General features: G+C 40.1%; 1 protein-coding gene across 16 annotated transcripts in view; it reads right to left on the bottom strand.

Moving 5' to 3' along the window:
- ADGRG2 (adhesion G protein-coupled receptor G2) overlaps positions 1–27,100 on the bottom strand; it is a 110,665-nt gene that overhangs the window by 23,006 nt on the left and 60,559 nt on the right. For 3 of the 16 annotated variants that reach the window (XM_060086343.1, XM_060086355.1, XM_060086339.1), the window contains exons 3-15: positions 25,134–25,169; positions 21,843–21,881; positions 21,712–21,735; positions 19,718–19,756; positions 17,528–17,569; positions 15,207–15,260; positions 11,735–11,790; positions 10,845–10,903; positions 8,043–8,082; positions 7,545–7,582; positions 5,541–5,635; positions 4,930–4,996; positions 865–1,256 (exon numbers count right to left, since the gene is read on the bottom strand). In XM_060086343.1, the coding sequence (XP_059942326.1) occupies positions 865–1,256; positions 4,930–4,996; positions 5,541–5,635; positions 7,545–7,582; positions 8,043–8,082; positions 10,845–10,903; positions 11,735–11,790; positions 15,207–15,260; positions 17,528–17,569; positions 19,718–19,756; positions 21,712–21,735; positions 21,843–21,881; positions 25,134–25,169 (981 nt within the window). The remainder of the gene's footprint in view (positions 1–864; positions 1,257–4,929; positions 4,997–5,540; positions 5,636–7,544; positions 7,583–8,042; positions 8,083–10,844; positions 10,904–11,734; positions 11,791–15,206; positions 15,261–17,527; positions 17,570–19,717; positions 19,757–21,711; positions 21,736–21,842; positions 21,882–25,133; positions 25,170–27,100) is intronic. The other 13 variants (XM_060086340.1, XM_060086346.1, XM_060086347.1 and 10 more) reach the window with 13 other exon arrangements.

Below are 27,100 nucleotides of genomic sequence, written 5' to 3'. Positions count from 1 at the left end.
TCCAGTCATTTGGCTCCAAATCTCCTGGGGACGCTTGCCCAGGGCAGAGGAGGCAGGACCACAACTCGAGCTCCAATCTCATGTCGCCAAGAGGTTGGCTTTGCCTCCCACCCTCCAAATTCCAGAGGAATGCCTGCTTCTTACTCACTGGCTTGAAACTCCAGAGAGTATCCAGAATTCTCTCTGCTTCTTTCCCTCTTCCCTTTATCTTTTTACCCCTAAGCGTACTTTGTGTCCGGGGAGCCCCGTGCAGTTTCCATGGCATTGTCATGTCCGCCACGGTTCCAAACCCATGAGGTTAGTGAGATTATTTCCATCTTGAGGTAGCGCAGGCTAAGTTAGGGGGAGCGAAATGGCTTATTCTGGATCCCACCGCCTGTGAGGGCCTGGGCAGACCCACCCCTAGGTCTTCTGAATTCTCTTCTCCTCCCCACGGCTACTTTGGCTCAGCCCCAGCTCTAGCACTCTGTGACTGACTGGTTTTCAGGAACATCAATGTTTTCTTTTGTCTTCTGTCTAAATGGAGTTACTGTGTTTAATAGTTCAAAATCTTTCTCTTCAGAATGTTGAAAACAGTGACCCAACAACCTTTTGTAGGAGAAAGAAACCTATAAAATAACTCATCTTGACAAAATGAGATCTGTGTTTGCCTCAGAGCTATTTCTCTTGGCCAAACAATCAAACTCAGCCATATCTATGTTCTAAGGATGCCCAAAAGAAAGCTCTCAAAATCAAGTAGGCATCATAAAAGCAAAGGCTTAACGTGGTTTCATTACAGGTATTTTGATTTGGCAGGCTGGCAGCTGGGTTTCACATGACCAGGATGACAACAAACGTGGGAGCAGCGTTGCTCCCCATATTTACCTGTCTTGTCAGGAGGTGTGCTGGTCGTGTTGACATTCACAGGGGCAGACGTGGTGGGAGAGGGAGGTAAGGATTTCACAGGTGGCAGGGTGTGGGAAAGATCAGTGGGAGGCACAGGGGAAGAGATAGCTCCAGACTGGGGGAGCACAGCAATGGCAGGGCTAGAAGCAATGGGAACTGAAGGCTGGGGAGAAGAAAGGGGAATCACCCCTGTTGGAGAGTGAGGGCTGTGGATTACAGGTGGATGAGCTAGAGGCTCAGCAAAAGAGAAGGCACTGGAGGTCTGGGACACAATGGTGGCCTGAGGAGCAAGTGGGATGGAATTGCTGGAAGAAGAAAATGGTGGACCGTGTGGATGACCAGCAAGACACACAACGGGATCCTGCAGGTCACTAAAAGAAAGAATCAGAGAGATGCACATGAGACACGAATGAGCTACAGAGGCTAATCTCTTCTTCTGGCAACCATGTGACACCACCACGGTGATATGGCTCCACCAGGGACCTGCCACTGCACATCTTCTGTGTACCTGCTACTGGCCTCCTGCCCCTGCCCACTGCCAACACCTTCTCCCTGGGAGGGGAATGAGCCAGGAGGGATGCTCTTTCATGAATTCCCAGTTCTGCTTCACTTGTTCACTGCTGCTCCCTGACTCTATCAGTCAGTTGAGGAGATCTTGTAACATTTCCAGGTGCTTCTTGCGGAGGGGGGCTATTAAATGCCCTGCGACCCAACTGGTAGTTTCCATATACTAGGAATCTGTCTTTTTTGGTGTTTTTTTGATTTTACAAAATTTACTCTCAAAAAACATGGAATCACATGCCCAAACTGTTCCCAACATACTTAAAATTTTTCTAAAAACTGAATTAAATGCCAAAATACCATTTTCCTTTAATATTCAAATCCACACTGACAAAACTGGCTCACCATTTTTGGAACAACTGATTTGACTTAGAAGCTAAAGCACACCCATTTCAAAACTATGTCTGTCCATAATAGATTCACTAACTCGTGTCAACTCAGTATTAACAATGGCTTCAAAGTGGTATGGCGTAAACTGAAAAGCAGTTCTAAATTTACCAGTAACAATAAAATGTTCTTCAAATTTTTCTTACAGTTTTTGCAACCAAAGTACATAATTCTGTCAATTACAATTACAATCTTCTGCATATTGATTGATAGAAGAAAAAATATGTAGAAATCACTATTATTAATTTGTAGAATGGAATTTTTCATTCCAGCAAATTCTTGTACTGGTCTTGATGGGTCACAAATAAGCTTTTCCTTTCCAAGAAACTTCAAATTTAGGTCGTTCACGTGCACACTGGTGATACTGGCTAGGAAAGGTAAATCACACTGCCATTTTTGTTCTTCAACGTATTGAATTTTGTTTCAAGACTTGAATTGGAGTTAACAATGCATAAATTTTTGTGAAACTGATGAGCATAGGAATCTGAATCAATTTTATACTGCTATAGCCTGCCATGGTCCTAACTAGCACATAGTATGTGAACAAGAAATGCCTGCTGAATGAAAAAATGGATCAAGCTGGGGCCAAAAGGGTGGTCCCCAGCTTGTACATCAGCTACACCCTCAATGTTACTGTAGCCCAGTGGTTCTCAACCTTGGCTGTGCCTGAGAATTACATAGAGGACTTTTTTAAAAAACAGAGAGATTTCTGTGGCCTCTCCTAAGTATCTGATTCAGTTGGTCCTGGAGTGGGGGTGAGGCTCCCAGGCCCATGTATTTTCATGACATGGAAGACTGAGAAGAACTCATCTACCATCTGGCACAAAATCCACCAGTCTTCAGGGGAAAAGGCAACAAATTATCACCCAGGGAAGACTCTGATGGATCCAGTTTTAGATGGTGACTTAGAACACCAGTGAGAATGTATTCTTGGAGCTTCTCTTGGGTTAGAGGAGGGAGGAATATCAGGTTGAGAGACCTAAGGAAAGTCATACCCATAAAAAGAAATGCTGGCTCAACCCAGTCTGGGCCAGGCACCCAGCTGGAAGCCTCTCCCCACAGCCTGATGTTCGGGAAGCAGTATGGACAAAGGGGTGCCAGACAGAAAGATGATGAGTCGCGAAGCCTTGGCTGGGGCTCCAGCTCTCACTACTCCTCTGGGCAATCCACCCAACTTCTCTGAGCCTTCATTCCCTAAATTGTATAATGCGGCAACCCATCTGGCCAAGCTGTGGCAAAGGTGCTTTGAGAAGTGTAAATTAAATTTCCTTCATATTATCTGGGGGCTGCAGCAGCTGGACCCTTTAGCATGGGGCTCCCATTCGCTGGGCTCAACCATGAAGGGGTTGCCCTGTATTGCTCTCATCACTTCTGCTAATCAGAGCCCTTAACCCACCGGGTGAGGTACGTGGTGAGCATCAGAGTAGTGGTGGGCAACACCACCTATACGTTAGAAACCTTGGAGCACTTCAGCACCAGTGCCGGGGCTCCCAACCCAAACCAAATGAGCGAGAATCTCGGGTGGGTGCAGGCATCCATATTCATTTTAATGTGCTTCTTTGCTGAGGCATAGCCTAATACAGTAAACTGTACTAATCTTACATTTAGAGCTTGAAGAATTATAAAAATTGTAATTGTAATATGTATACACCTCTATCATCACCACCCAGATCAAAATATAGAGTATTTCCAGCACCCCAGAAGGCTACCTTGACACATCAGTTTTAAAAGAGCCCCATGTGTTTCTAATGTACAGCCAATCTTAAGAACCAATGCGTTGGAGAGACACTGGGCCATCATCTAATTCTAGCCTAATTTTTAAAAAACCCAGAAACCTAGGCTGCACCCCAGACCAATGACATCCCTAGCTCTGCGGGTGGAAGGCAGGCATCAGCGCATGTATGTATGTATGTATGTATGTATGCATGTATGTACATGCTGTGCCACGTGGCTTGTGGGATCTTAGTTCCCTGACCAGGGATTGAACCCGGGCCCCAGCAATGAAAGTGCTAAGTCCTAACCACTGGACCGCCAGGGAATTCCCAGCATTGGTGTTTTTAAAACTCCCCAGATGATTCCAACATACAGCCAGGGTTGAGAACCACTGTTCTACAGTCTAGAACCCCACTACTCAAAGTGGGGTCCACGAACCAGCTTCACCTGGTTCCCCCAATGTTAATATCTAACATTTGGAGTTTAACCCAAATAGCTACCAAAATTTAGCATATGACAAAGGCGGCATCTCAGATAACTGAGGAAAAGGTGGACTTTTTAATAAATGGTGCTGGGACCACTAGATAGACACTGGAAGGAGATTAAATTAGACCCACACCTCCCACTACATAAGAATAAATTCCAAGTGGACCTAATGTAAAAACAAACAAACAAAAAAAGAAACCATACAAGTACAAGAAACCATACTATAAAAACACAAGGGTAAATTCCTCTATAGGCAGGCATAGGGGAAGGCTTTCTAATAATGCCTCCAAATCCACAAGCAATAACATAAAAGATTGGTAAATTTAACTACATAAAAAAACTTTTTTTAATTTGCACGACAAAAACATCATAAACAAAGTCAAAAGATAACTGACAAATTGGAGAGAAAATATTTGCAACATATACCACAGACAAAGGGCTAATATCCACCATATAGAAATATATAAATTACTCTTAAAAACTGATTAAATATCTAGTGGGAAAAAGATATGAACACACAATTCACAAAAATACAAAAAATGGCCCCACGTATATGAAAAGAAAACGTTCAAGCCGTTTTAATAAGAGAAGTACAAATAACACTAAGACACCATTCCTCATCTACCACACTGGAAAAATTTTTCAATATGAGGACACATTCAGTTGGTGAGGCTGTGGGAAGTCAGAATAGTGTCAATGCTCCCCAGGTGATTCTAATGTGCAACCAAGATTGCAAGCCATTGGTTTAAAGTGAAGTAAACTTCATACAAAAGAAAACTGTGCTTTTTCCCTAAAATTGAAAGCCCTTCTTCACCATCAAAATTTCAAATTCCTTAGCCAGCATGGCGATTAAGTATTATTATTATTAGGAAAAGGGTCAGCATATTTGCTACATACCACTGCAGTTTTTCTAACTCTTCCGGGGAGGAAGGGCAGGGGATCCTGACAGAGCAGCAGCACTGTTCTGCAGGAAACAAAAAGAAAAGAAAGAAGAAAATGGTCAAGAATAAGGCAAGGCAGAGGCTCAGCTCCGTCAAGTACAACAGTTCTTACACCGATGGGATTTTGAAGAGCATTAGTCTAAAACAGGTGATAAAATAAATTGGATTCCAATATATTGACAATTACATATAAATAGTAGGTGCTCAAAAATATTTACTGAGTGAATAATTTGGGGTTATATGCACACAGTATCAATCGCTGTTCAGCAACTCCTAAGAGAAATTCAGGAGTAAATATATCCCAGCAGCAATCGATCGAGCACTCCAAATAGAATTCTCCCTCTCAGTAGGGTTTGTTTTATCATGATTTCCAATACAGCATACTGAAACTTTACTGAGAAAGCGGGAAAAATCACCTTTTAGAGCTCCTTAAAAACTGCCCAAGGACAAGAGTCAAAACAGAAAGCTGTAACATATGTAAATTTATTCACTGTATTTTCAATTTTGAAAAGAACACATCAAAGTCATGTGAAAATGAACACAGCAATAAAGATAGAGACAACTTACCCATCGGTCGAATCTTTACTGTTTGCAAAGCAACCATCACAGCACATATGTTCATTGTCTTATGCAGTTTTATTGTGAATGTACAATTTAATGTGCTATAAAGAGAAATATATATAACCAGAGCGTTACTAAACTGGAAACCTACCTACATATTTGTAATTGCTTTTTCAAGCTTAGAGTGAGGAAAGGGGGCACAGACACTGATAACTTGCAATGTCACCCCAATAAGCTGGTAAACACCCACCTATCATGGGCTGAACTTTACCCCAAAGACTTTCTAGGACGAAGAATTTATAGAGGTTTACATTCACAGGGACTGCAAACCAGAGACCCTCTGACCACACACAGCTGCTGAGTCGTTTTGCCTGCCCGCATCATGAACATACAGGGGTGAAACCTCGTGGCAAAGACAAGCATCCTGACATCTAGAGTCTTACCACCCACCCACACCGCCTGGTGTCTGGAGACATTTGTGTTTCCATCATGAGAGCCCTTTCACATACCAGCCTAGATGAATAGCAAGGTCTCTTAAATCCAAAATCTTTCTGGCAGTTCAATTCAGGTCATCAGATAACCAGGAATTTAAGACATTCTGTTTCTTTTTTACTTTTGTCTTGGTTTAGATCAACAAAATATTAATGTTGCAAATAATGAAAAGTGAAATAACAAAATACATATAGTGAATGAATCTGATCTACAATTTCACAGAAGACTTGCTTTTCTTTGTACCAATGAACCGTCTGACGAGTAGAAACTGTTATTTTATAGGACTTTTACTCTCACAGAATGCTCAAGATTCAGGTAGTGAGATTATCGACCTAAAAGCCATTGGCTTATGCAGCCAGGACAGCCAATGGACATAATTTCAAATGATAATCTGTGTAACCTCAAATAGCTGTCAGGCAATCTCTGATTCATCCTTGCACACACTTTTTTTTTTAAATAAATTTCTTTCTTTCTTTCTTTCTTTCTTTCTTCATGGCTGTGCTGGGTCTTCGTTGCTGCATGCGGGCTCTCTCTAGCTGCAGAGAGCAGGGGCTACTCTTCGTTGCGGTGCACAGGGTTCTCATTGTGATGGCTTCTCTTTTTGCAGAGCATGGGCTCTAGGCGTGTGGGTTTCAATAGTTGTGGCTCACAGGCTCCAGAGCACAGGCTCAGTAGTTGTGGCTCACGGGCTCTAGAGCGCAGGCTCAGTAGTTGTGGCGCACAGGCTTAGCTGCTCCGCGGCATGTGGGATCTTCCCAGACCAGGGCTCGAACCCGTGTCCCCTGCAATGGCAGGTGGATCCTTAACCACTGCGCCACCAGGGAAGTCCCGACCCTTGCACACACTTTTTATTTTCTTCTTTTCTCTTTCTTTCCTATTTTTTCCTTCCCCCTCTCTCCTTTTCTCTCCTAGCTCCATATTATGTTCCTTCTCTGTGTGGCCTTCACTCTGACTAGACCACTGGGAGCCATTTGTTGGTCCTACTGGTGGCCTGTGGGGCTAAGGGAACTGATGACCGTTAGCTTCATAGAACCAGAGTCAAATGGCCCAACACCACCCACCCCTCTGTGCTTCATAAAGAAATGAGAATATGGGCTTCCCTGATGGTGCAGTGGTTGAGAGTCCGCCTGCCGATGCAGGGGACACGGGTTGGTGCCCTGGTCCGGGAGGATCCCACATGCCGCGGAGTGGCTGGGCCCGTGAGCCATGGCCACTGAGCCTGCGCGTCCGGAGCCTGTGCTCCGCAACGGGAGAGGCCACAGCAGTGAGAGGTCCACATACCGCAAAAAAATAAAAATTAAAAAAATTAAAAAAAATAAAAAAAAGAAGAAATGAGAATATGGATATGACAGTGATATGTGTTTGGAAGAATAAAAAAATTATATATCCAAAATGTCACTAATGTGTATTTATTTTAGAGGAATGCTTTTGAATTTGCACCCTAAAGACTCCTTGTACTTTATTTCTCATGAGTAGAGAAATAAGGTTATTTACATAAAAGTATTAAAAATGACTGACCTTTGGGCCTCTGCTGTAGCACACACTATAAAATAAGTCTGAAACAAAAGAAAAAAAATACATTAGTTTGAGAGTTGAAAATGTCAGGCAAGATGACCAAGGACTAATCACAGCATCACAGAATCTTAAAACCACAAGAACCCCTAGGAATCATCCAATTCACATTCCTACCAGATTAATGACAAGCTATTCAGGCCATACAGGCTCTACTTGGATACCTCTAGTGTCAGGAAACTCTTTACCACATAAGGGAGCTCATTCTCCTGGAGCCCTGGTTTTAAGAAACTTGGTTTTACTTACAGGAAAATCTACCCCCTTGTAATGTCCATCCATTGAGCCTAGCTCTGATTTTTGGAGTAGTGGAACTAGCCCATTCATTCTTATACATGACAGATTTGGGGTAATTTGAATACATATCTCCTCAGGAATAAAGAACCCCATGCTCTCCCCCAAATAATAACAATAATTATAAACAAATACAGGATGTACTATACTTACCTCACTTAAAGTTTGCAGGGTTTTGTTGAGTTCTGATCGCCTGTTAATAAAATGAGAAATTGATATTAAGGAGATCATTGGTGATGTTAAGTTCAAAACAAGTTAGATTTTTAGCAATTAAATTAAGCATATGGTATTTATTGCTTGCAGTGTTCACTCTGAAGAAATACTGGGTATAACAAGAGATTCCTATGTGGGAAAAATTAATTATTCATATGACAGGGGAAACTAACCAGACAGAAGCTGTATCGGTTCTAGCCAACAGCAAGATATAAATTATGGTTGAACAATCTTATTTCATTAGGCTACTGCAACCCCCAGGCAGCTGCTTCTGGCAAAGGGCCAGAGGAAGAGCTGGCCGGAGGCACAATTTCTGAGAGGGGCCAGCCACTCACCCTGGGGGCCCTCTGTCTCTGATTTCCTACTCATTCTCTCTCCAACTGACCCCACCTGCCCTCTAGCACTCTGCAGCCCTGCCTTCCCCTCCTCACAACTCCTCTTTAGGAATTTCCCTCATTCCTCTCCTCCAATCCCACTCCAACAGTTTTATTTCTTCAATGTGGCAGAGCTTCCCATGAACTTAGGATGAAAGAAATCTAGTTAAAGGACTCACATTAAGGCAGCGATTCTCAACTGGGTTGACTCTGCTCCCCGCCAAGGGACACCTGGCAATATCTGGAGACATTTTTGATTGTCACAATTGGAGGCAGGGTGCTCCCTGCATCTAGTGGGTAGAGGCCAGGGATCTGTTACACATCCTACAATGCTCAGCACAGCCCCACATAACAAAGAATGATCAGGCCCCAAATGTCAACAGTGCTGAGGCTGAGAAATCCTGCTCTAAGGACTGGGCAATAGTTCTTGGCTCCAGGGAAGGTCTGGAGAGAAGAGAAGTATCGCGGCAACAGTAGTCAGCTAGCTTTTCAAGCTGGCAGGAGCTGCTCCTGCAGAACTGGGCTCAGAGGCCACCTTCTTTCTGGGGTTTCCCTGGCCACTCCAGTCATGTCCAACTACTCTGCCTACTCTATATTCAGACACTCAGAACATCCTTTGGTAGCCTGTACGTGTCACCTTCATTGCAGGGATTATACTGTATTGTTATCATTTGTTTGCTTCCTGCTTCTTTCCCATCAGACTCTAGATTCCTGCTTCTCAAAATTGGCCTCGCGCTGGAACCACCTAGGGAGTTTTCAAAAATACCAATGCCTGCAACTCAGGCCCCAAATACCGATTTAATTGTTATGGAGTGTGCCTGGATAGCAGGCGTTTTAAAAGCTCCCCAGGTGATTTTAATATACAGTCAAGGTTGAGAACCACTGCTCTAGACCTAGTTTTCCATCTCAGAGAGTTGGGTTTATCCCCATTTGTATCCCCAATGCTAGCACATAGTAGGTGTTCAACAAATGCTTGGTGGCTTTAAATGAACTCATCTACATTTCAAGTCTAGCAATTAAAATGAATTACTTACAAGTATGCCAGGTTGTGTTCTATTTACGAACTTGTGAGTTTAAAAACATGTTTCCTATCACGTGTTTTGTTTTTATTGATACCTTGGAAAAGATTTTCCCTTCAGTGTCATCACAGATACTCCTCAGAGCTTCTGGATTTGGTTCAAAAGTTTACGAAAATCTCTTTTGAAAGATAATAGCAAGGTTGAGAGTGGATGAATTTCACCTCTGATGCTGCTTCCCTGCATGAGGGCGAAGACATGAAGTTTCCCCTTGCAGTGACAGTCAAGGTGAGACTGTCTGCTGGCCGACATTTTGACCTATTGTCTAACTAGGAGCATTTATTTGTAATGCATTTCTTACTGTCTGTGCTTACCCTTGTAAACTGAGGTCTACTTAACAAAGACCTCTCTCTGACTTTTGAATGACCGATGCCTCATGAAAGCGTGAGTAAATGGTATACATGGAGTCCTACCTTGAACTCTTATTTCAACCTGGCTGGCTACCAAATCATATTAAAACCCAAATACCATTTCAAATGGAGCTCTTGAAACCGTGGGTAATTATTAGTCAAATCCATTTCGCCTATAACCTGCCTTCACGAATCAAAGTCCTTTTAAGACCTGCATGTCCTCCAAGCAGCATGTAGCCTAAACAATAAGATGTTTTCCCGAGTTGTTTTCCAGGAACTTGGAGTCAGCTGTGTCTAGTTCTAGCTGAACTGGTTAAGACGGGAGAGGACCCCTGACCCTCCAACTGGGCATGCGCAAGTGTCCGATGTCCTTGGCGTCACAGGGCTGAAAACTCTACCCTCAGATGGTGCTAAGCGCCTCCATTTTTGAACATGAAGAGGTCTGTAGCTTAGTAACACCTGCACAGAACAAAGATTACCCACCTTTTTCCAATCACCTTTCCCCATGCTCCCCACGCTCCCCAGCCTCAGACTGCCCTGCCACTTCATTCTTTACCTCATAAATACCCCAAGCCCCTGGCCTTTGGGGAGGCAGATCTGAGACTTGTTCTCCTCATGTGGCTGCCTTGGGAATAAACCCTTCTCTGTGCTGCAAACCTTGGCTTCTCAGTGTTTTGGCTTGTTGTGCATTGGGCAAAACGAATCTGGTTTGGTGACACTCTTACATAATTCGATAGCATCAAAGAGAACAGCCTCACAGGGATATTAGTTGAAGACAGGTGACTATGGTTAGTTTGCAAAGGTCTCAAGAACCAATTCTTTATGACCTCTGGGGTCTCTCTCTTTCCTATTCTCAGTTTCCAAAAGTACAGATAGCACAACAAGTATCTTTCCATAGTTGATGTCTTAAGTTTTAAATCAAACAGCAGATTGATTACTCACTTCAATTCCCTTAGAGACAGGATTCCAGTTGAGGTGCCATTAGCCATAACTTGATTCTGCTAGAAGCACAAAATCATTAAGAATACAACAAATATTGTTTTGTTTTATAACACTTTCTAACAAGAAGTTGTTCTTCAGTTTTGTTGGGCGCCCAAAGAACTACACCCCAAAGACTGTGATTCTTAACTGCATGGAATATTGTCTAGCAAATGATCAAATATGCATTGGCTGAGTCAGTTTTTGTTTTTATGTTTTCTTTAAAAAAATATTCTGAATCAGCAAGTCTGATGTGCTAATTTCTATCTTTTGTTGTTCCAAGGGTTCCCCCAAAAGAACACTATTAAATTTCTCTATGTGAACGTAAAAAGGGACACTTGGTAGCAACCATCACTGCATTTCTAGCACCTAGCTCATTGCCTGGCACACAGTAGGTACTCAGGAAATATTTACTGAATTAACAAACCATATTTAGCTGGGATCTTCTGAACCAATCTAGGTTATGGGAAGGCTGATACTACTGTGTCTGAATCCCCCATGGGGTGAACAGGATCAGACTGAGAAGATAATTTTTAGGTTCAATATATTACATTTCTTACTGCTAGGAGTTTCTAATGTAATTTTAAATTTTGACTGGCAATAGAACTGTATCATATAAATACTCTATTCAGCATCAAACCTAGTGAAAACTAAAATATAATTTTTAACAAAATACCATGATTATCATGAAGTCAAGCCCTCTCAACAAAGCTAATGTTTCAACAACACGTACTTTATTTAAATTTGGTGATAAAAGTAAATATGCTAAATATCAGAAATAATTTGAACCTTAAATCTTTAAATATATGAAAATTCACTTTTTAAATTGCAATTAAAAAATCTTTAAAACCTACCTGGGTAACATTGCTTTCTTCATCATATTGAAACATGATCTCACCTCTAAAAAAGGCTAAAAATAAATTTTCAAAAAGAAATTTGAAACTTGCATCCTTAAAGTTTGAGGATTAATACAATACAGAAAAATATTATCAGATTATAAACAATTTCATCAAATTCTTTGTTATTCACATTTACTTTCTTTTTATCAGAAAGTTACTCAACGATTATCAATCAGTATAATTTTCAGAAAATATCAACTATACATTTTATGTGGGAATGCAGAAAAACACAAAACTTGTCCCCTTGTCAAGAAATTTTATCCCTATCTATGTGCTTCACATCAGGACTTTGTTTCCCTTAACGATGTTAACTGGGGAACTGTGGCTCTAACACTGCAAGTCTTTTAAGCTGTTATAGTTGCAGTTATGGGAGACATGGGAGGGAGGGAAAAAGGATTTCTCAGCAGTTACACAGCCTTATGAAAGTCTATTTATTCCTTGCCATTTTGGGTTTTTCTTTTTCGTTTTAAAATACAGCTACCAGATGAAAATCAAAAATAAAATAAAATAAAATACAGCTACCAAATGCACTATCTTTCCTAGGAGCAAAGTTAAGATTTTGCTTTGAAACCTGAACAGAATGCAGAGCAAATCCTTTCTTCAGCTGAACAACTCATTGTGGCTTTCGCCCCAGAAATGCCAGAAAACCCTATTCTGAAAATGCTTGCCTTGGGAAACACTGAACTCAATTTCAGTCAATGCCATTTCCTGCAGGGTATACTCGGAAGGGCTTTGGCCCTATCTGGAGACAAATAAAACAGAGACTTCTTAACAGAAGTACACTGTATGCACTTCATAATCTTCAGAGACAAAAAACTGGCCTCCTGATCAGAAGGGCAAGGATATCATATAAACTAGAGCAGGGTGCAGCCAACTTTTTTGGTAAGAGATCAGAAAGTAAATATTTGAGGTTTTGTTGGCTATATGTTCTCTGTCGAAACTACTCAACTTTGCGGTCGTAGCATAAGAGCAGCCATAGACAGTCTATAAATGAATGGCATGGCTGTGTTCCCATAAAACTTTATTTACGAAAACATGTGGCAGGCTATTATTTGGACTATGCGCAGTAGTTTGCCAACTCCTGAGCTAGAGGGTGGAAGGCCACACCGTCTCACCTTTTATTGCACTATAAAGTACAACTGATTCTCACAGCCAAGGACCCAGTGGTCCACTTCCCCTTAAAATGGCTGACAACGCCACTAGGCCAGTGATTAACATGATTTATCTATTCCAGCAACCTTTCTACTGAGAACCTCAAACTCTGCATATTGATACTGAAATTTCAATTAATGCACTACATAATTATTAAAAGTAAAGATAATTGATGGGACTTCCCTGGTGGCGCAGTGGTTAAGAATCCACCTGCCGATGCAGGGGACACGGGTTCGAACCCTGGTCTGGGAAGATCCCACATGCCATGGAGCAACTAAGCCTGTGCGCCACAACTACTGAGCCTGTGCTCTAGAGCCCACGAGCCACAGCTACTGAGCCTGTGTGCCACAACTACTGAGCCCACGTGCCTAGAGCCCGTGCTCCTCAACAAGAGAAGCCACCGCAATGAGAAGCCCAACACCGCAACAAAGAGTAGCCCCCGCTCGCCGCAACTAGAGAAAGCCCGCGCACAGCAACGAAGAATCAACGCAGCCAAAAGTAAATTTAAAAAAAAGATAATTGATACATGCATAGAATTACTTGTACATTTTTGCAAAACTCTTAGCTTTTAAAAACTTATTTAGTGCCTGTGTGTGTGTGCTGACACCCACAATTTTTCTCCCTCACCTCTCCATTCTCCAAGTTTATCCCTCAGCCTTATTCAGCACATGCTGTTTCAAGAATGTGCTGAGCGCACAGGGGTAGCAGAGCAACCAGGAAGCCACCACCTTCTGACCCTCAGCCTAACTCTACCTGGTCAGCTCTCAGTTTTTTCACCAGCCTCCATTTCCCTTAATGAATCCAGACTGGAATCTGCAAGAAGTGAAGGTTTCTAGTTTCTGGCAGGATATCGTGGAATTTCTGGTGACAAATCAGTAGGTCCCCTGAAGAGGCTGTTTTCACCAGACACTAAAACAAATGGTCAATTCAGTAGCTTAACTGGGGAAAACATTACTCTAACCAGCTTCCTGCCATCTGTTATTCAAGATGACCAGTTTTTTTTTTTTTTTTACTTAATGTTCAATTTTCAATTATCAAACATCATGTAGACATAACACTAAGCTAGACATTAGTCACCAGTCCAAAACATAGATGGAGCATGAAAATAACGAAATTATGGAGAATTCAGTAAAGAGAAGGGTAAGAGAGGAGGGAGAAGAGAAGGAGGAGAGAAGAGAGTTCCACAATATATGAAAGTGAAATGTATCCAACAAGTTTCTTCTCCCTTTAATCAAAGCCAGCTAACACTTTCCTGCTATATTCGACCTGGAGCATACTATCAGCAGAAAGCTCATGTAAGTAAACGTCACATTCACATAAATAGAAAGTGTTTGCGGAACATTCTTTCAATGGAAGTTTTCTTGTTTTCTAAACTATCCAACCTTAACTTACTTCACTTGAAATTGTTTCCTATGTTTTTCAAACAAATTATTAAACTGTTAAAAGGAACAGAATAAAAGGAAAACATTCCTATAATGATTGGCTTTTTTGTATCACTGCAGCTACACTAAGACTTTAATATTATAAAATACTTTGTTACCTTCCTCTTCTTTCTTCCCATGGTCCAGTTCTGACCTGCCATACCATGTTTTTCTGTTTTTCACATCTCTTTCATTGGTTTTAATAGGAAGGGAGCCCAGAGAGCCAAACCAACATCAGAAAACTGGTTGTTTCATTCCTTCTGGCCCATGGCAGAAGGGAAAATATTCCCATTTCAAAAATAGCATGCTCTCAAGCGACTGCCATCTTAATTTTTAAAAATAGTGGACAGTCTAGTTAGAGATGGCAAAATACACTATGGGCACTACTGCAATTAGCGTCCAATTAAACTCGGTGTACGTAAGATTTTCAACATTCTATTAGAGTGGTTTGTTTTATTTTTAGCAAAAGACAACATCCTGTTTCTAAGTTATAATACTTAAGAGGTCCTATGGAAAACCTTGAGGATTTTATATACAAGAACTGGCTTTCAATAATTAAGTTCATTATTATGTTCATAAATCAACTCTAAGGGCATTAGCTATGGATTTAAAGCTATGGTGAAAAATATTTGGTGCAGAGCTTCATGTTCTCATATTAAGGAAGTTAACCCATTATCTCACTTACAGCCTGATCTAAAATTTGCTTTTGTTTTCATTCGAGACTCTTAGTAGCCAGGTGTGATGAAAGGAGATAAATCAGAGGGACACACATCACATACTCAACGGCAGGAAAACAAACCATTTCTCTGTGGAGCTAATTTATCTGGTAATGTGTAGTGTACACAAGAACTAACCTGAGTCATTGCAAATAGATGACAAATTGCAGATATTTCTCTGGGGTTTGACACCTGCAAAGAAAACAAAACACAGCGGGTTAAGCATGTAAACACTTGCACTTACACACTACATTAAGAGAATTCACAAATTCAAGCATTAAGCGTGTACCAAAAATATTATATGTTGGATATAATTGGCTGGATGAATTCCACAAAGACTAAAGGAATGAGAATTTTCATTTCTTAGTAGTTCAGTTATGGAACTGGACCCTACTATTCTTTAGTATGTCAGTGTCTGATCCCCTACTCCCTAAAATTTCTTTGTCCCATTCCCAATTAATCCCTCTTCTGTCCAATATAAAAGGAACAGCATGAATACAATCGAGTATAGAGACTTTAAATGAAATAGCCCTTCCTTACTCATAGGTCCTCCTTCCTCTCCTAGGCAGGGGAGTCCATGAACACTCTAATGCTGGTCTTAGCTCCTTATGCAAATGTATGTATGAAATACCATCGATGTCATGATGTCACTTCACATGGGCAAAAACTACAAAATTCAAAAAATGTTTGCTGAGCACCTACCTTATTCTATAGGCTTTGGGAGGTTCCAGATACAGATCCTGCCCTCAACAAGCTTACAATCTAGTGAGTGATACTGGCCAGTAGATAAAAAGTTATAGTGAGGGCAAAATGGAGTGATGGCCAGTACAACAGATGACGTAGGCATACAAAGGAGGCAGAGGCAAATGGGAGGTGAAATAAGCCATGTTAGAAAAAATACTTCATACATATTAACCTGAGAAATACTTTCTCCTTTGGTGAAAGGAGAGGTACATCTCTTCTTTGATTTGATTTACTCTGCTGAGAATCTTCCCTTCATTAATTTCATCCTTTTGGCAAAGTATAAGAAATCTATAATAAATGTGAGGGGCAAATGCTGATAATGTACTAGCAGACTGCCAAGGGGAGAAGGTTGTCATATTAAGAAATATTTTGATGTCCCTGTTAGGTCTGGTTTGGTCAGAATTAACATATGCAATGCCTGATTGCTATTTTATTTCTATAGTACTTTATGAGTGCTTAATTCTTCCCTAAGAGAACTAATTTGGACACAAACTAAAATTATAATTTGAGTTAGTGCATGCGATGTGGTTCCTGCCAGAATGATTTAGTTGACATTTGGTGTGTAGGCATCACGTTTCAGCTAAGAGTTTTGATTCTGTGAGCAAACTGAATTTAGGTGCCAAAAGTTACCTGACATGTAGATTTCTATATTGTTCCGCAGCAATGTTACCCACACCAAAAGAGAAAGATTTCATTTTAAATATACTTGCTTATGGATATAACTCACTGGAAACATACACTATGCAAATACTATAGATTATTATGGATAGTAATGCTTTAATGTTCTTGGTCAAACATTGGTCTATTGCTTACTAAGCTTTTCATTCTATCATCTCCACCTCTCATCTTTCTCGAAATTTTAGTAGCACCTTTGTTTCCAGTGATGCATGTCTTTTGCTACTCATTCATACTGAGAATTTTCTTTCCTATTGCTAGGGCTGTTATCCATAATTTCCTCCAAGTACATGGCCACAGGTCAGCCTTTAAATCATGAGCGAGAAAACTCTGGCTGTAATGGGCCAACCCTATTGTAAATATTTTAGGCTTTGCCTGTCATATAGTCTCTGTTGCAGCTACTCTACTATTCCTTGAGGCGGGAAAGTAGCCATAGACAATGTGTAAACAAATGGGCATGGCAGTGTTCCAATAAAACTTTATTTACAAGAACAGGTGGTGGGCCATATTTGGCCCACAGGGCATAGTTTGCCAACCCCTGCTTTAAATCAACTGGAAGCCTTTGTTAAGCGAATCATGTATCCTTAATCTTATAATAGGCACTTAATAGTACATCCCTTATTTGATTTAAAAAGAGTTTGAGGTTCACTCCTCTAAGAATCTTTCCTTCATAAATTGCATCTCACTGATAATCATTAGCACCAGCCCTTCTATCTCTCAAGATTCTTAACCATGTCAGAAACACTTGTGAAATCACTGCCTTTATCTGCACACATGTTCATGCTGGTTATCTGTTTGCCTTGTCTCTCCTCATAGACTAGAAGATTCTAGAGGGTGGGCATTGTGTCTGATCATTATTATATAATCCCAAACACTTAGTACAATTTAAGGTACCCAGTGCATAAATATCTACTCATGAAGAACAGATTTCATTTTTAAAAGACAGGAAAAAAGAGAAAGAAAACATAAACACCAGCCATTTGTTTAATTTTACTTTAGTTATAAAAAAAGAAAGTCTTGATATTGATAATAAGTCATACCTGATGCATTGAAGGTTTTTACTATAGTGATTTTAGTTTTTTCTGCAAAGAAGCAATTTAAATATTAGAGCAGAATTGTTATTTTTTAAAAACAATTTGCCATGAGTATCATTTTAGTGAACTGCTAAGAAAATCATACTGTTGACACATTTAAGACACTACTGGTCATCGCAGCAGCAGAATGAATGAGAATTACATACTCAGATCATATAGCATTGGCAGAGGGTGGGTCTGGATTTGGATTCCTATGTTTACCCAGTTAGATCACTCCTGTTACTCACCCCACTGCCTGCATAATTCTACTGCAGTTTCCATGCGCTGCTGCTAGACAAATTAACGTGAACTTACACTTCAGATATGCAGAATTAAGTCACTATCAGGACCTTCAGGTGATAGGTTGTAAGGAGCAGGTGATTCAGAATAAAAATGAACGGAAACAGTAAACACAGGATCTACTATCAAAATATTGCTACTATACCCGAATATCAACAGTGTCCTGCTACCTTCTTTAGGAGTTAATAATAATAATATAATATTATTGATAGATAAAATTATTCTCAGAGAGGTTGAGACTATCCAACTACAGTCATCCAACAAGCTCACAGCAGAACCAGGACAGACTTGTTCCAAGTCAATGACTCACAGGCAAATATTAACACACTCTGAAGAAACAAACCTTAGAAATATCTTCCCGACACGCTTTGGGAACAGAGCCCATGGCTTATTTCCCAGATAATAGAGAACCAGGCTCAGAAATCCTTACTGTAAGGATGGCCACTTAGAAGAGACTGTGTTCCGGGCACAGACTTACAAAGAAGGTCTGTCTCCTAGGGTGAGTAGCAAGTTCTGAAGAAAACACAAAGCTCAGATCTTGGAGAAACACTTAAGAATGATGACGTTATCCTGACAGTTTCAGAAATCTCATGTCTGTATGTGTTATTGACAAGCTTCTGTTTCAGTGTGTGAAAGACCCATGGGCAATGATCGGTGGTAATTATAAAAGCTGACAGCATTTTGCATTACTATTAAGAATCCTTTCAATATATTATTTTGTTTTGCCCTGATACTTTCCTCTCCAGAGCAAACAAAACACAACTGTGAAATGAACTTCTGATTCCAGTAAAAAAATGCTTTGGGGGAAAAATGTTCAACCTCACAAATATGAAAAGATGCAAAATAGAACCTAAGGAATTGAAAGGAAAATCTAATAGTATATGACATAGTCTCAGCTCTAGGCAAAGGTACGGTTACAAAGACATTCTCATCCACTGCAGACAGTAATGTTGTTGGGTGCAACTTTTCTAGAAGGTAATTGGGCAGTTGGTATCAAAGGCCTTAAAATATTCATAATGCTGACCCAAATAAGTCCAATCCTTGCAGAGCATTCTACAGAAATCAGGGAGAAATGCAAAGATGTTTGCACGAGGATGTTCACTGCAACAATTTCTATTTAAAAAGTAGAAACAGGGACTTCCCTGGCGGTCCAGTGGTTAAGACTCTGCACTCCCACTGCAGGGGGCACGGGTTCCATCCCTGGTCGGGGAACTAAGATACCGCATGCTGCTCAGTGCAGCCAAAAAAAAAAAAGTAGAAACAAATTTAATGTTCACATATGCTACACAACAGAATATTATCAAGTCATTAATAGAAAGGGATGCTGGAAAATACTTATAATTTAATATGAAGTCAAAAGGGCAAGATAAACTAATAAAAAAAAAATGAAAAAAAAAAAAAGGGCAAGATACAAAAATGTATGTAAACTATGACTATTTTGTTATATATATACATAGTGTGTATATATATATATATATGATACTGAATGGAAATATACCAAATTATTAACAGTAATAGTCTTAGGAAAGTAACATTAAAGATGACTGCTATTTTCTTCTTTGCACTTTTCTATATTCCCCATTTTTTATGAGCTAAGATGTATTACTACTGTAATCAGAAAAATTGTAAATGTTATTTTAAATGGAGTGCTATAGCCATAAGAGTTTGGAAGTTCAGGAGTGTGGTGACACCAGAATTATAGTTCAGTGTCAAAGTAAAACGAGTAATAAATCAACAGTTGGAGTCATAGGAAATGGGCAAGGAGATAACTTTTACTAACCCAGAAGACCACACAAGTGAGAAGCTCAAGAAGCCACAGAAGACAAGTTATTAAATTTAGAAATAACTTGACATTACCTGTTTTGTTCAAAGTAGATAATACGCTCGAAGTAGCATCTGAAATAAAATAATAAAAATTAGCACAACTATTGGCATGGTTAACAAATACATGCATCTTCCTAAGTTCCTTAAACACTTCACTTTTCCCCAAATCCTAGAGAAGTTAGAGACTTTTGCAAAAGCCAACCGGTCCAACCCCTCACGACGCTAGCCATTCCCCAACCCGCGCAGACCATTCCTGAGCAAGTATTCATTCATTTAAAAATGTGTTTCCCGAACACGTTTTACGTGTCTAAAAAACAGCAGCACTCCTATAATCATTAGATTTAAATAAACCCATTTATGTTGTTTAATATTTTGTCCCCTTTTTTTCTCTATTATAATGAAAGTCTCTAAGGGATATGACATTTCCATAGTTAGTAGTAACTTTAATATTATACATAGCCCTGTAGCTGCTTAATGCATTTGTATCTAAAGGTATACTCTTATAAAGCACTCTTTAAGAAATTCTAGTTTAAATTTGGAGTTCTTGAACATGATATTCAACGAACTTTTAAGGAAATCTCATTTTGATCGTTTCACTTAAAATCCAATTTAAAATCTACCCTATTGGTATTTCTTTAAATGAAAATCCTTCTAGAATTTATTATTCTGGATGAAACTTTGAGGAAGAAAAGGCATGTACTATATTATCACACTTAAAAAAAAAAAACCCATAAATGGGATCCAAAAACTACTGCCAAGGAGATTTTAAAGATGTTTTTTCACTGTAAAAAGTAATTGCACATAAAAATGATAATGTCTTGGGCTTCCCTGGTGGTGCAGTGGTTGAGAGTCCGCCTGCCGATGCAGGGGACACGGGTTCCTGCCCCGGTCCGGGAAGATCCCACATGCTGTGGAGCGGCTGGGCCCGTGAGCCATGGCTGCTGAGCCTGTGCTTCACAACGGGATAGGCCACAACAGTGAGAGGCCCGCGCACGGCAAAAAAAAAAAAAAAAAAAAAGATAATGTCTTCCCTTCCCACTGGACCAAATGTGAACTTAAACCAGTTTTTTTTGTTGTTTTTTTTTTTTAATTTATTTTTGGCTGTGTTGGGTCTTCGTTTCTGGGCGAGGGCTTTCTCTAGTTGTGGCAAGTGGGGGCCACTCTTCATCACGGTGCGCGGGCCTCTCACTGTCACGGCCTCTCTTGTTGCGGAGCACAGGCTCCGGACGCGCAGGCTCAGTAGTTGTGGCTCATGGGCCCAGTTGCTCCGTGGCATGTGGGATCTTCCCAGACCAGGGCTCGAACCCATGTCCCCTGCATCGGCAGGCGAACTCTCAACCACTGCGCCACCAGGGAAGCCCCCTTAAACCAGTTTTGATTGGCATGAGTTGCATCTATGATTGTTTAGCTCCTTAACCACCAACCACATGGTGAGATTTCATCTTAACTAAGGGATTGCAAAAAGTGTTGGGTTTTGACTGCAATAAGATGGAAGGCTGTCTACCCACAGAGAAAGGGAACAGAATGTGCTGCCCTGCCCACCTCCCTCGATTATAGCCCAATTCTTTGCCCTTTTCCCTAGCATGAAGCCAGATTTTTTTTTCATTTCATACTATTTAAAAATTGATAAAATCATCCGTAAAAAAAAAAGGCTGTCTCTGAACACTTTGTGCCTCTAAATCTAGGCTGAATCACATTAAAGTCACTGGATGTGCTTTTCCCATTTAAACAATCTGTCCTGTAAAGTGTGTTGGCATCGTGTTGGAGAGCAAGTACAGCTCTCAAAATGTGATCGATATTTCTTTCCTTTCACAGCACAGTTAGAATGGTGTACGGCTGTCCTCCTTCCACAATAAGAATATTATTAAACCAGAAAGTTTAGGTTGCTCTCCAGGGTCGATGGTCTGGGGGATTTTTTGTGTTTGTTTGTGTTTGTTATTTGAATAAGGAAACCTTCAACACCATTCATTATACTTATATTCATATTAAGGGTTATCAATTTTCACTTGCTTCAGAAAAATTCTTACCATTCAGGCTTGTAGTTTCAACCTCTTTTGTCCCGAGGAAAAACGACAAGACAAAGGTATAATTAAATCAAAAACTTAACAAATTGGGGTAAATCTAGGTTTAAATTTTTTCAAAATCTTGCCTGGATTACCATTGGAGTAGGGGACAAAACCAACAAGAGGTGATTCAGCTGCAGGAGAAAAAAAAAATTCCAATTAATACTTTGAAACAATTATCTATTGAATTTTAAGGGGTTAAACTTTTGAGATACAATTATGAAAAGTAGAAAACATGCTATCAGACCAATAAGTAGTTAAATCTGCAAGTCCCATAATCACTCAGTGAGTATACATTTAATCAGAAAATCATAAAGAAAGAACCCAAGAGATGAAATGAGTACAACTGTTTCATTTTACAGGTAAAGAATATGAGACTCATGACCATGAAGCTTGCTCTGACCTATGGAATATTATGGAAATAACTTTAGGAACCACAACAAAATAGAGACATACTACTTTCAAAATTTTTCAGCCAGAGACTTCTAGAAAACATTTTATAGTTTAATAATTTGTCACACTACAATTATGAAACATATTGGTACATCGGTTCTGCTCTGTTTATAATGACCCCTGGTAACTTTTCTCATAATGAATTTAAGATTTAAAAAATGACACTGCTATCACTCAATACTGTACTACCTAACACAACTTCCTGGTAAGTTATTTTAAAATATGGCTGCTGGGACTTCCCTGGTGGTGCAGTGGTTAAGAATCCGCCTGCCAATGCAGGGGACATGGGTTCGAGCCCTGGTCCAGGAAGATCCCACATGCTGCAGAGCAACTAAGCCCGTGCGCCACAACTACTGAGCCCGCATGCCACAACTACTGAAGCCCACATGCCTAGAGCCCGCGCTCCGCAACAAGAGAAGCCATTGCAATGAGAAGCCCGTGGATGTCAATGAAGAGTAACCCCCGCTCACCGCAACTAGACAAAGCCCATGCACAGCAACGAAGACCCAATATAGCTAAAAAAATTTTTTAATTAAAAAAATAATAATAAAATAAAATATGGCTGCTATTAAGACAATCAGGTTGTAAATTTCCCATGGAATAACTCTATTTATGCTAAGAGGTCACTCTACTGCACACACTTTGCATGTTTAACTATTAAAAAGATCCAATGGCTTGACCTCTCCGTATACACACGACAAGCAAACATTTTACAACTAAACTGAGCTTTCCAATAGGGAGCCTGATATTCAGCTGGTAAGGACAACATTTGGGTGTGTCGAGGTGCTTGGCTGGCCTGTCGGTTTTAGACCAATCGTGCATTGGCTGAAACACACACACCCTGTCTGTCCTACATTATTGCTTCCAAATTTTGTCATTTACTACATTTTTTTAAATTACCAAGTATATTTCTTGAGAAGTAAGACAGTTCCTGAGCAATGAGATTCAAAGCCTGGGTATGGAATCCTTTGCTCTTGGGGCAGAACAATATAATTCGCCAAAGGTGGTTTTTAATCAATGACTATTCATTTTTCTGATTGGAGAGGAATGGGTGACACCATCCAAAGAGGCCTGCGGGCACAGCCGCCTGTCCATCCCTGGATCTGTGCTGGCTTTCCCCTGGGGCCCTGGGGCTGTGCCTGGCATCATTGTGTGCCTCCAAACCCTTGACCTCATTCCATGCAGTTTTGCAAAGATATCACCATGATTAAGTCTGAGAAGGCTACTGCAGCAGAAGAAAAATACAGTGGTTCATTTTATCCTAGAAGTTTAACAACAAGGGGGCAAACTGGCTTAGCAAAAAGAGCTTGCGCTTTGGAGATTTGCAGTCCTGGGTTTGAATCTCTGCCCCATTACTTAATAACTTAATAATAATGATCAGAGACTTCCCTGGTGGCACAGTGGTTAAGAATCTGCCCGCCAATGCAGGGGACACGGGTTTGAGCCCTGGGCTGGGAAGATCCCACATGCCGTGGAGCAACTAAGCCCGTGCGCCACAACTGCTGAGCCTGCGCTCTAGAGCCCAAGAGCCACAACTACTGAACCGGCACGCCACAACTACTGAAGCCCACACACCTAGAGCCCGTGCTCCACAACGAGAGAAGCCACCGCAATGAGAAGCCCGTGCATTGCAATGAAGGGTAGCCCCTGCTCACCGCAACTAGAGAAAGTCCACGCACGCAGCAACGAAGACCCAACACACCCAAAAATAAATAAATAAATAAATAAATTTTTAAATAAATAAATTTGTAAAACATAATAATAATGATCGTTATTACTTACTGAGGGTTTACTCTGTGCCAGGCACATGTGTTATCTCATTTCATCTTCACAACTTCCCTATGAAGCGAGTACTGTTATTCTCTTCAATTTACAGATGAAGAAACTGAGGCACAGAAAGGTGAAGGAACTTGTCCAAAGCCACACAGATAGCAATGGAGGTGGGGGGGGGTGGCCAAATTCAAACCCAAGGAGTGTGGCTCCAGAGAATGTGTGAACATGAGCAAGTTTCCTCCTCTCTGACCCTCGGTTTGCTCATCTATAACATGAATATAACGATCCCTATACTGCAAGATTGGAAGCAAAACGAGATGTCGGAAGACTCCCAGACATGTAGTATGTGCATGAGCAGTAATAGCGATTATTATTAATTTTAGTTAAATGAATTAATAACAGTAGAAGCTCATTTTCACACAACTAAGGACAATGTGAGTTGACTCACTCCTTACCGTAAAAGATTGTTCTGTACTATATGGTATATATATTACAGAATGAAACAGAAGTAGGAGTTAGAGAAGCCATGTGCTGCATCTGTGATGTGGGGCAAGAAGCCGTGTGAACTTAGATAAGTTACTCAGCCTCTCCAGGCTTCACCGTGTTATTAACTAAGGGATGGGGGGGGGACCACTTTATCCCTGAGGTCCCGTTGTAGCCAGCAGTCTGGAATGCAGGTTCTGCTCCTGGTTCCTGCCAAGACAGGTCCTAGTTATAAATTTCTCTTTATTGATTTGCCTTCCCATTCTCATGAGTGTTAAGCCTTTAGAAGCCTTTTGAAAAATATTAATCCAGTGGGGTGCTGAGGAAGTATATTTAAGAGAACATCTCAACCCTCAAATATAGGAACATTTAGCATGTTTATGTCCTTGATACTCTTCAGGAGACATGAACTAGAATACTAAAAGTAACACTGAAGAACTGAAGCAGTTACCATGATGAAAACCCACAAATTAGTCCCTAGCTTTGTTTAGCAATTGGGGGGGATTGATAGACTACCCTGTTGTCTATGTCTGCTTTGATTTTTCAGGAGTAGGTTTAATGACAGAATTTAATTAAGCTTCATAGAAGAAAACAATTTTGCTGTATCTGACATTGCATGGAGAACTTCTAGAATATTTTGCTGAAATTCCCCCAAAGTCATGAAATAACAATCTTACCAGAAGGTGATAACAAACTGGAATTATCAGCGTGCTCTGTTGACAAAAAAGGTGATTTAAAATTAGTTTAGTTTGTAGATTAAACAACAGGGACCTACTGTATAATACAGGGAGTGATTACAATATCTTGTAATAACCTATAATGGAAAAGAATCTGAAAAAGAATATATATATATATATATATATATATATATATATATATATATATATCTGAATCACTGTGCTTTACACCTGAAACTAACACAACATTATTGTAAATCAACTATACTTCAATAAAAAAATGTAAAAGTAAATAAAATTAGTTTGTACATGAATTTGTAGGAGATTAACATCTTTAACGGCAGTGAATGTAAAATGAGTTGCAAACAGCTACCAAAAGAGGGCAGTACGTTAATTTACTATTATTTTCAACAGCCTAATCAGTTCTTTCAATTCTCCACAAAGACATATCTCTGGTGAAGCAATTCTTCCAATTTAACTGTTGATGGTACTCTATATATTTTGTTATATAATGGTTTAGTACATTTTAAAATGATGACTAAGAACTTCGGTTGTTGGCAAACGTTCATTAGAATGTGTAAATGTATACATCTGCATAAATTAAACTTCCCGTAACTGTACTTCTTTTTATACCTATTAGCGCAGACTTTATACCTTTAATTAAGCCAATCAGACACCTCTGGGTATATAAACTACAAGAACTGCTGTGTTATTTATTTTGGGAGGATGCTAGATTCCTTAAAAGAAAAGTAATTCTATTTTTTTCTCTATGAAAAATAATACACTTATTGGAGAAACTTCAGAAATTACAGATAAACAAAAAGAAGAAAATTAAAACCACCTATAATTTCACCACCCAGACATAAATGACATTAACATTTTTTTTTTTTTTTTTTTTTATCTTTTTGCGGTATGTGGGCCTCTCACTGTTGTGGCCTCTCCCGTTGCGGAGCACAGGCTCCGGACGCGCAGGCCCAGCGGCCATGGCTCACGGGCCCAGCCGCTCCGCGGCATATGGGATCCTCCCAGATCGGGGCACGAACCCGTATCCCCTGCATCGGCAGGCGGACTCTCAACCACTGCGCCACCAGGGAGGCCCGACATTAACATTTTGACGTATATTCTTTTCTCTTCCTATGTGTTAATGTATATCTACATATGAATATAAATATATGAATGTATGTGTATACATATGTACTTATAGGTATGATAAGAAAGATCACGTCACTTAAAACTATTTGTAACCTGGTTTTTCTCATGACACTATATCCTGAACATTGTTCTATATCATTAAATAATTTTCCCCAATACCATTTTGTGATGACTGCATAGCATTTCATTGATTGGATGTACCATTAATTTATATAACAAATTTCCTTTTGATGGACATTTTAGTGTGCGCAGTTTTTCATGATTATAAACAATGCTGCAAGAAATCCTCTTGGTAAATTTCTGCATACATACTTGCTATTTCTTTCAGAAATTCCATGAGTTTTGATTGCCAAGATGCCTTACAGAAAACAAACCAATTTATACCGCTCTTTGCAGTACATCAGAGTGTTACTTTCCCAAACTCTCACCCAATGGGGTATTACCTTATAAATTCTTAAACTGTTTTTAATTACAAAGGAATGGTTATTTCCATAGTGGTACCTTGAGATACAATTAAAAAGAAATAATAAGTATATTTAGAAACTAAAATTGCACAGTGAAACATACCTGGTAGCTTCCAGGAGCCTATTTTCCTTAAATGGTGGTAGGGTACTGATTATTTTCTGGTATAATTAAAACACAGTTCTGCTTGAAAGCAGGACTGAATGAGCGCTCAAATGGTTAGCGCAGAGTAGTTAGTGTCTTGATGCCCTAATTTAATTGGCATTGCCTCTTCTTAGTCTTTGTCCTTCAATGTATCCCTCATGCTACCTTAAATACCCCACCAATCAAAGAGTCTGTTGAATTAACAGGAG

This window comes from Mesoplodon densirostris, chromosome X (genome assembly GCF_025265405.1).
Source record: "Mesoplodon densirostris isolate mMesDen1 chromosome X, mMesDen1 primary haplotype, whole genome shotgun sequence".
NCBI lineage: Eukaryota > Metazoa > Chordata > Mammalia > Artiodactyla > Ziphiidae > Mesoplodon > Mesoplodon densirostris.
The sequence above is the reverse complement of the archived record's forward strand: the minus strand, read 5'-3'. Positions and strand labels throughout refer to the sequence as shown.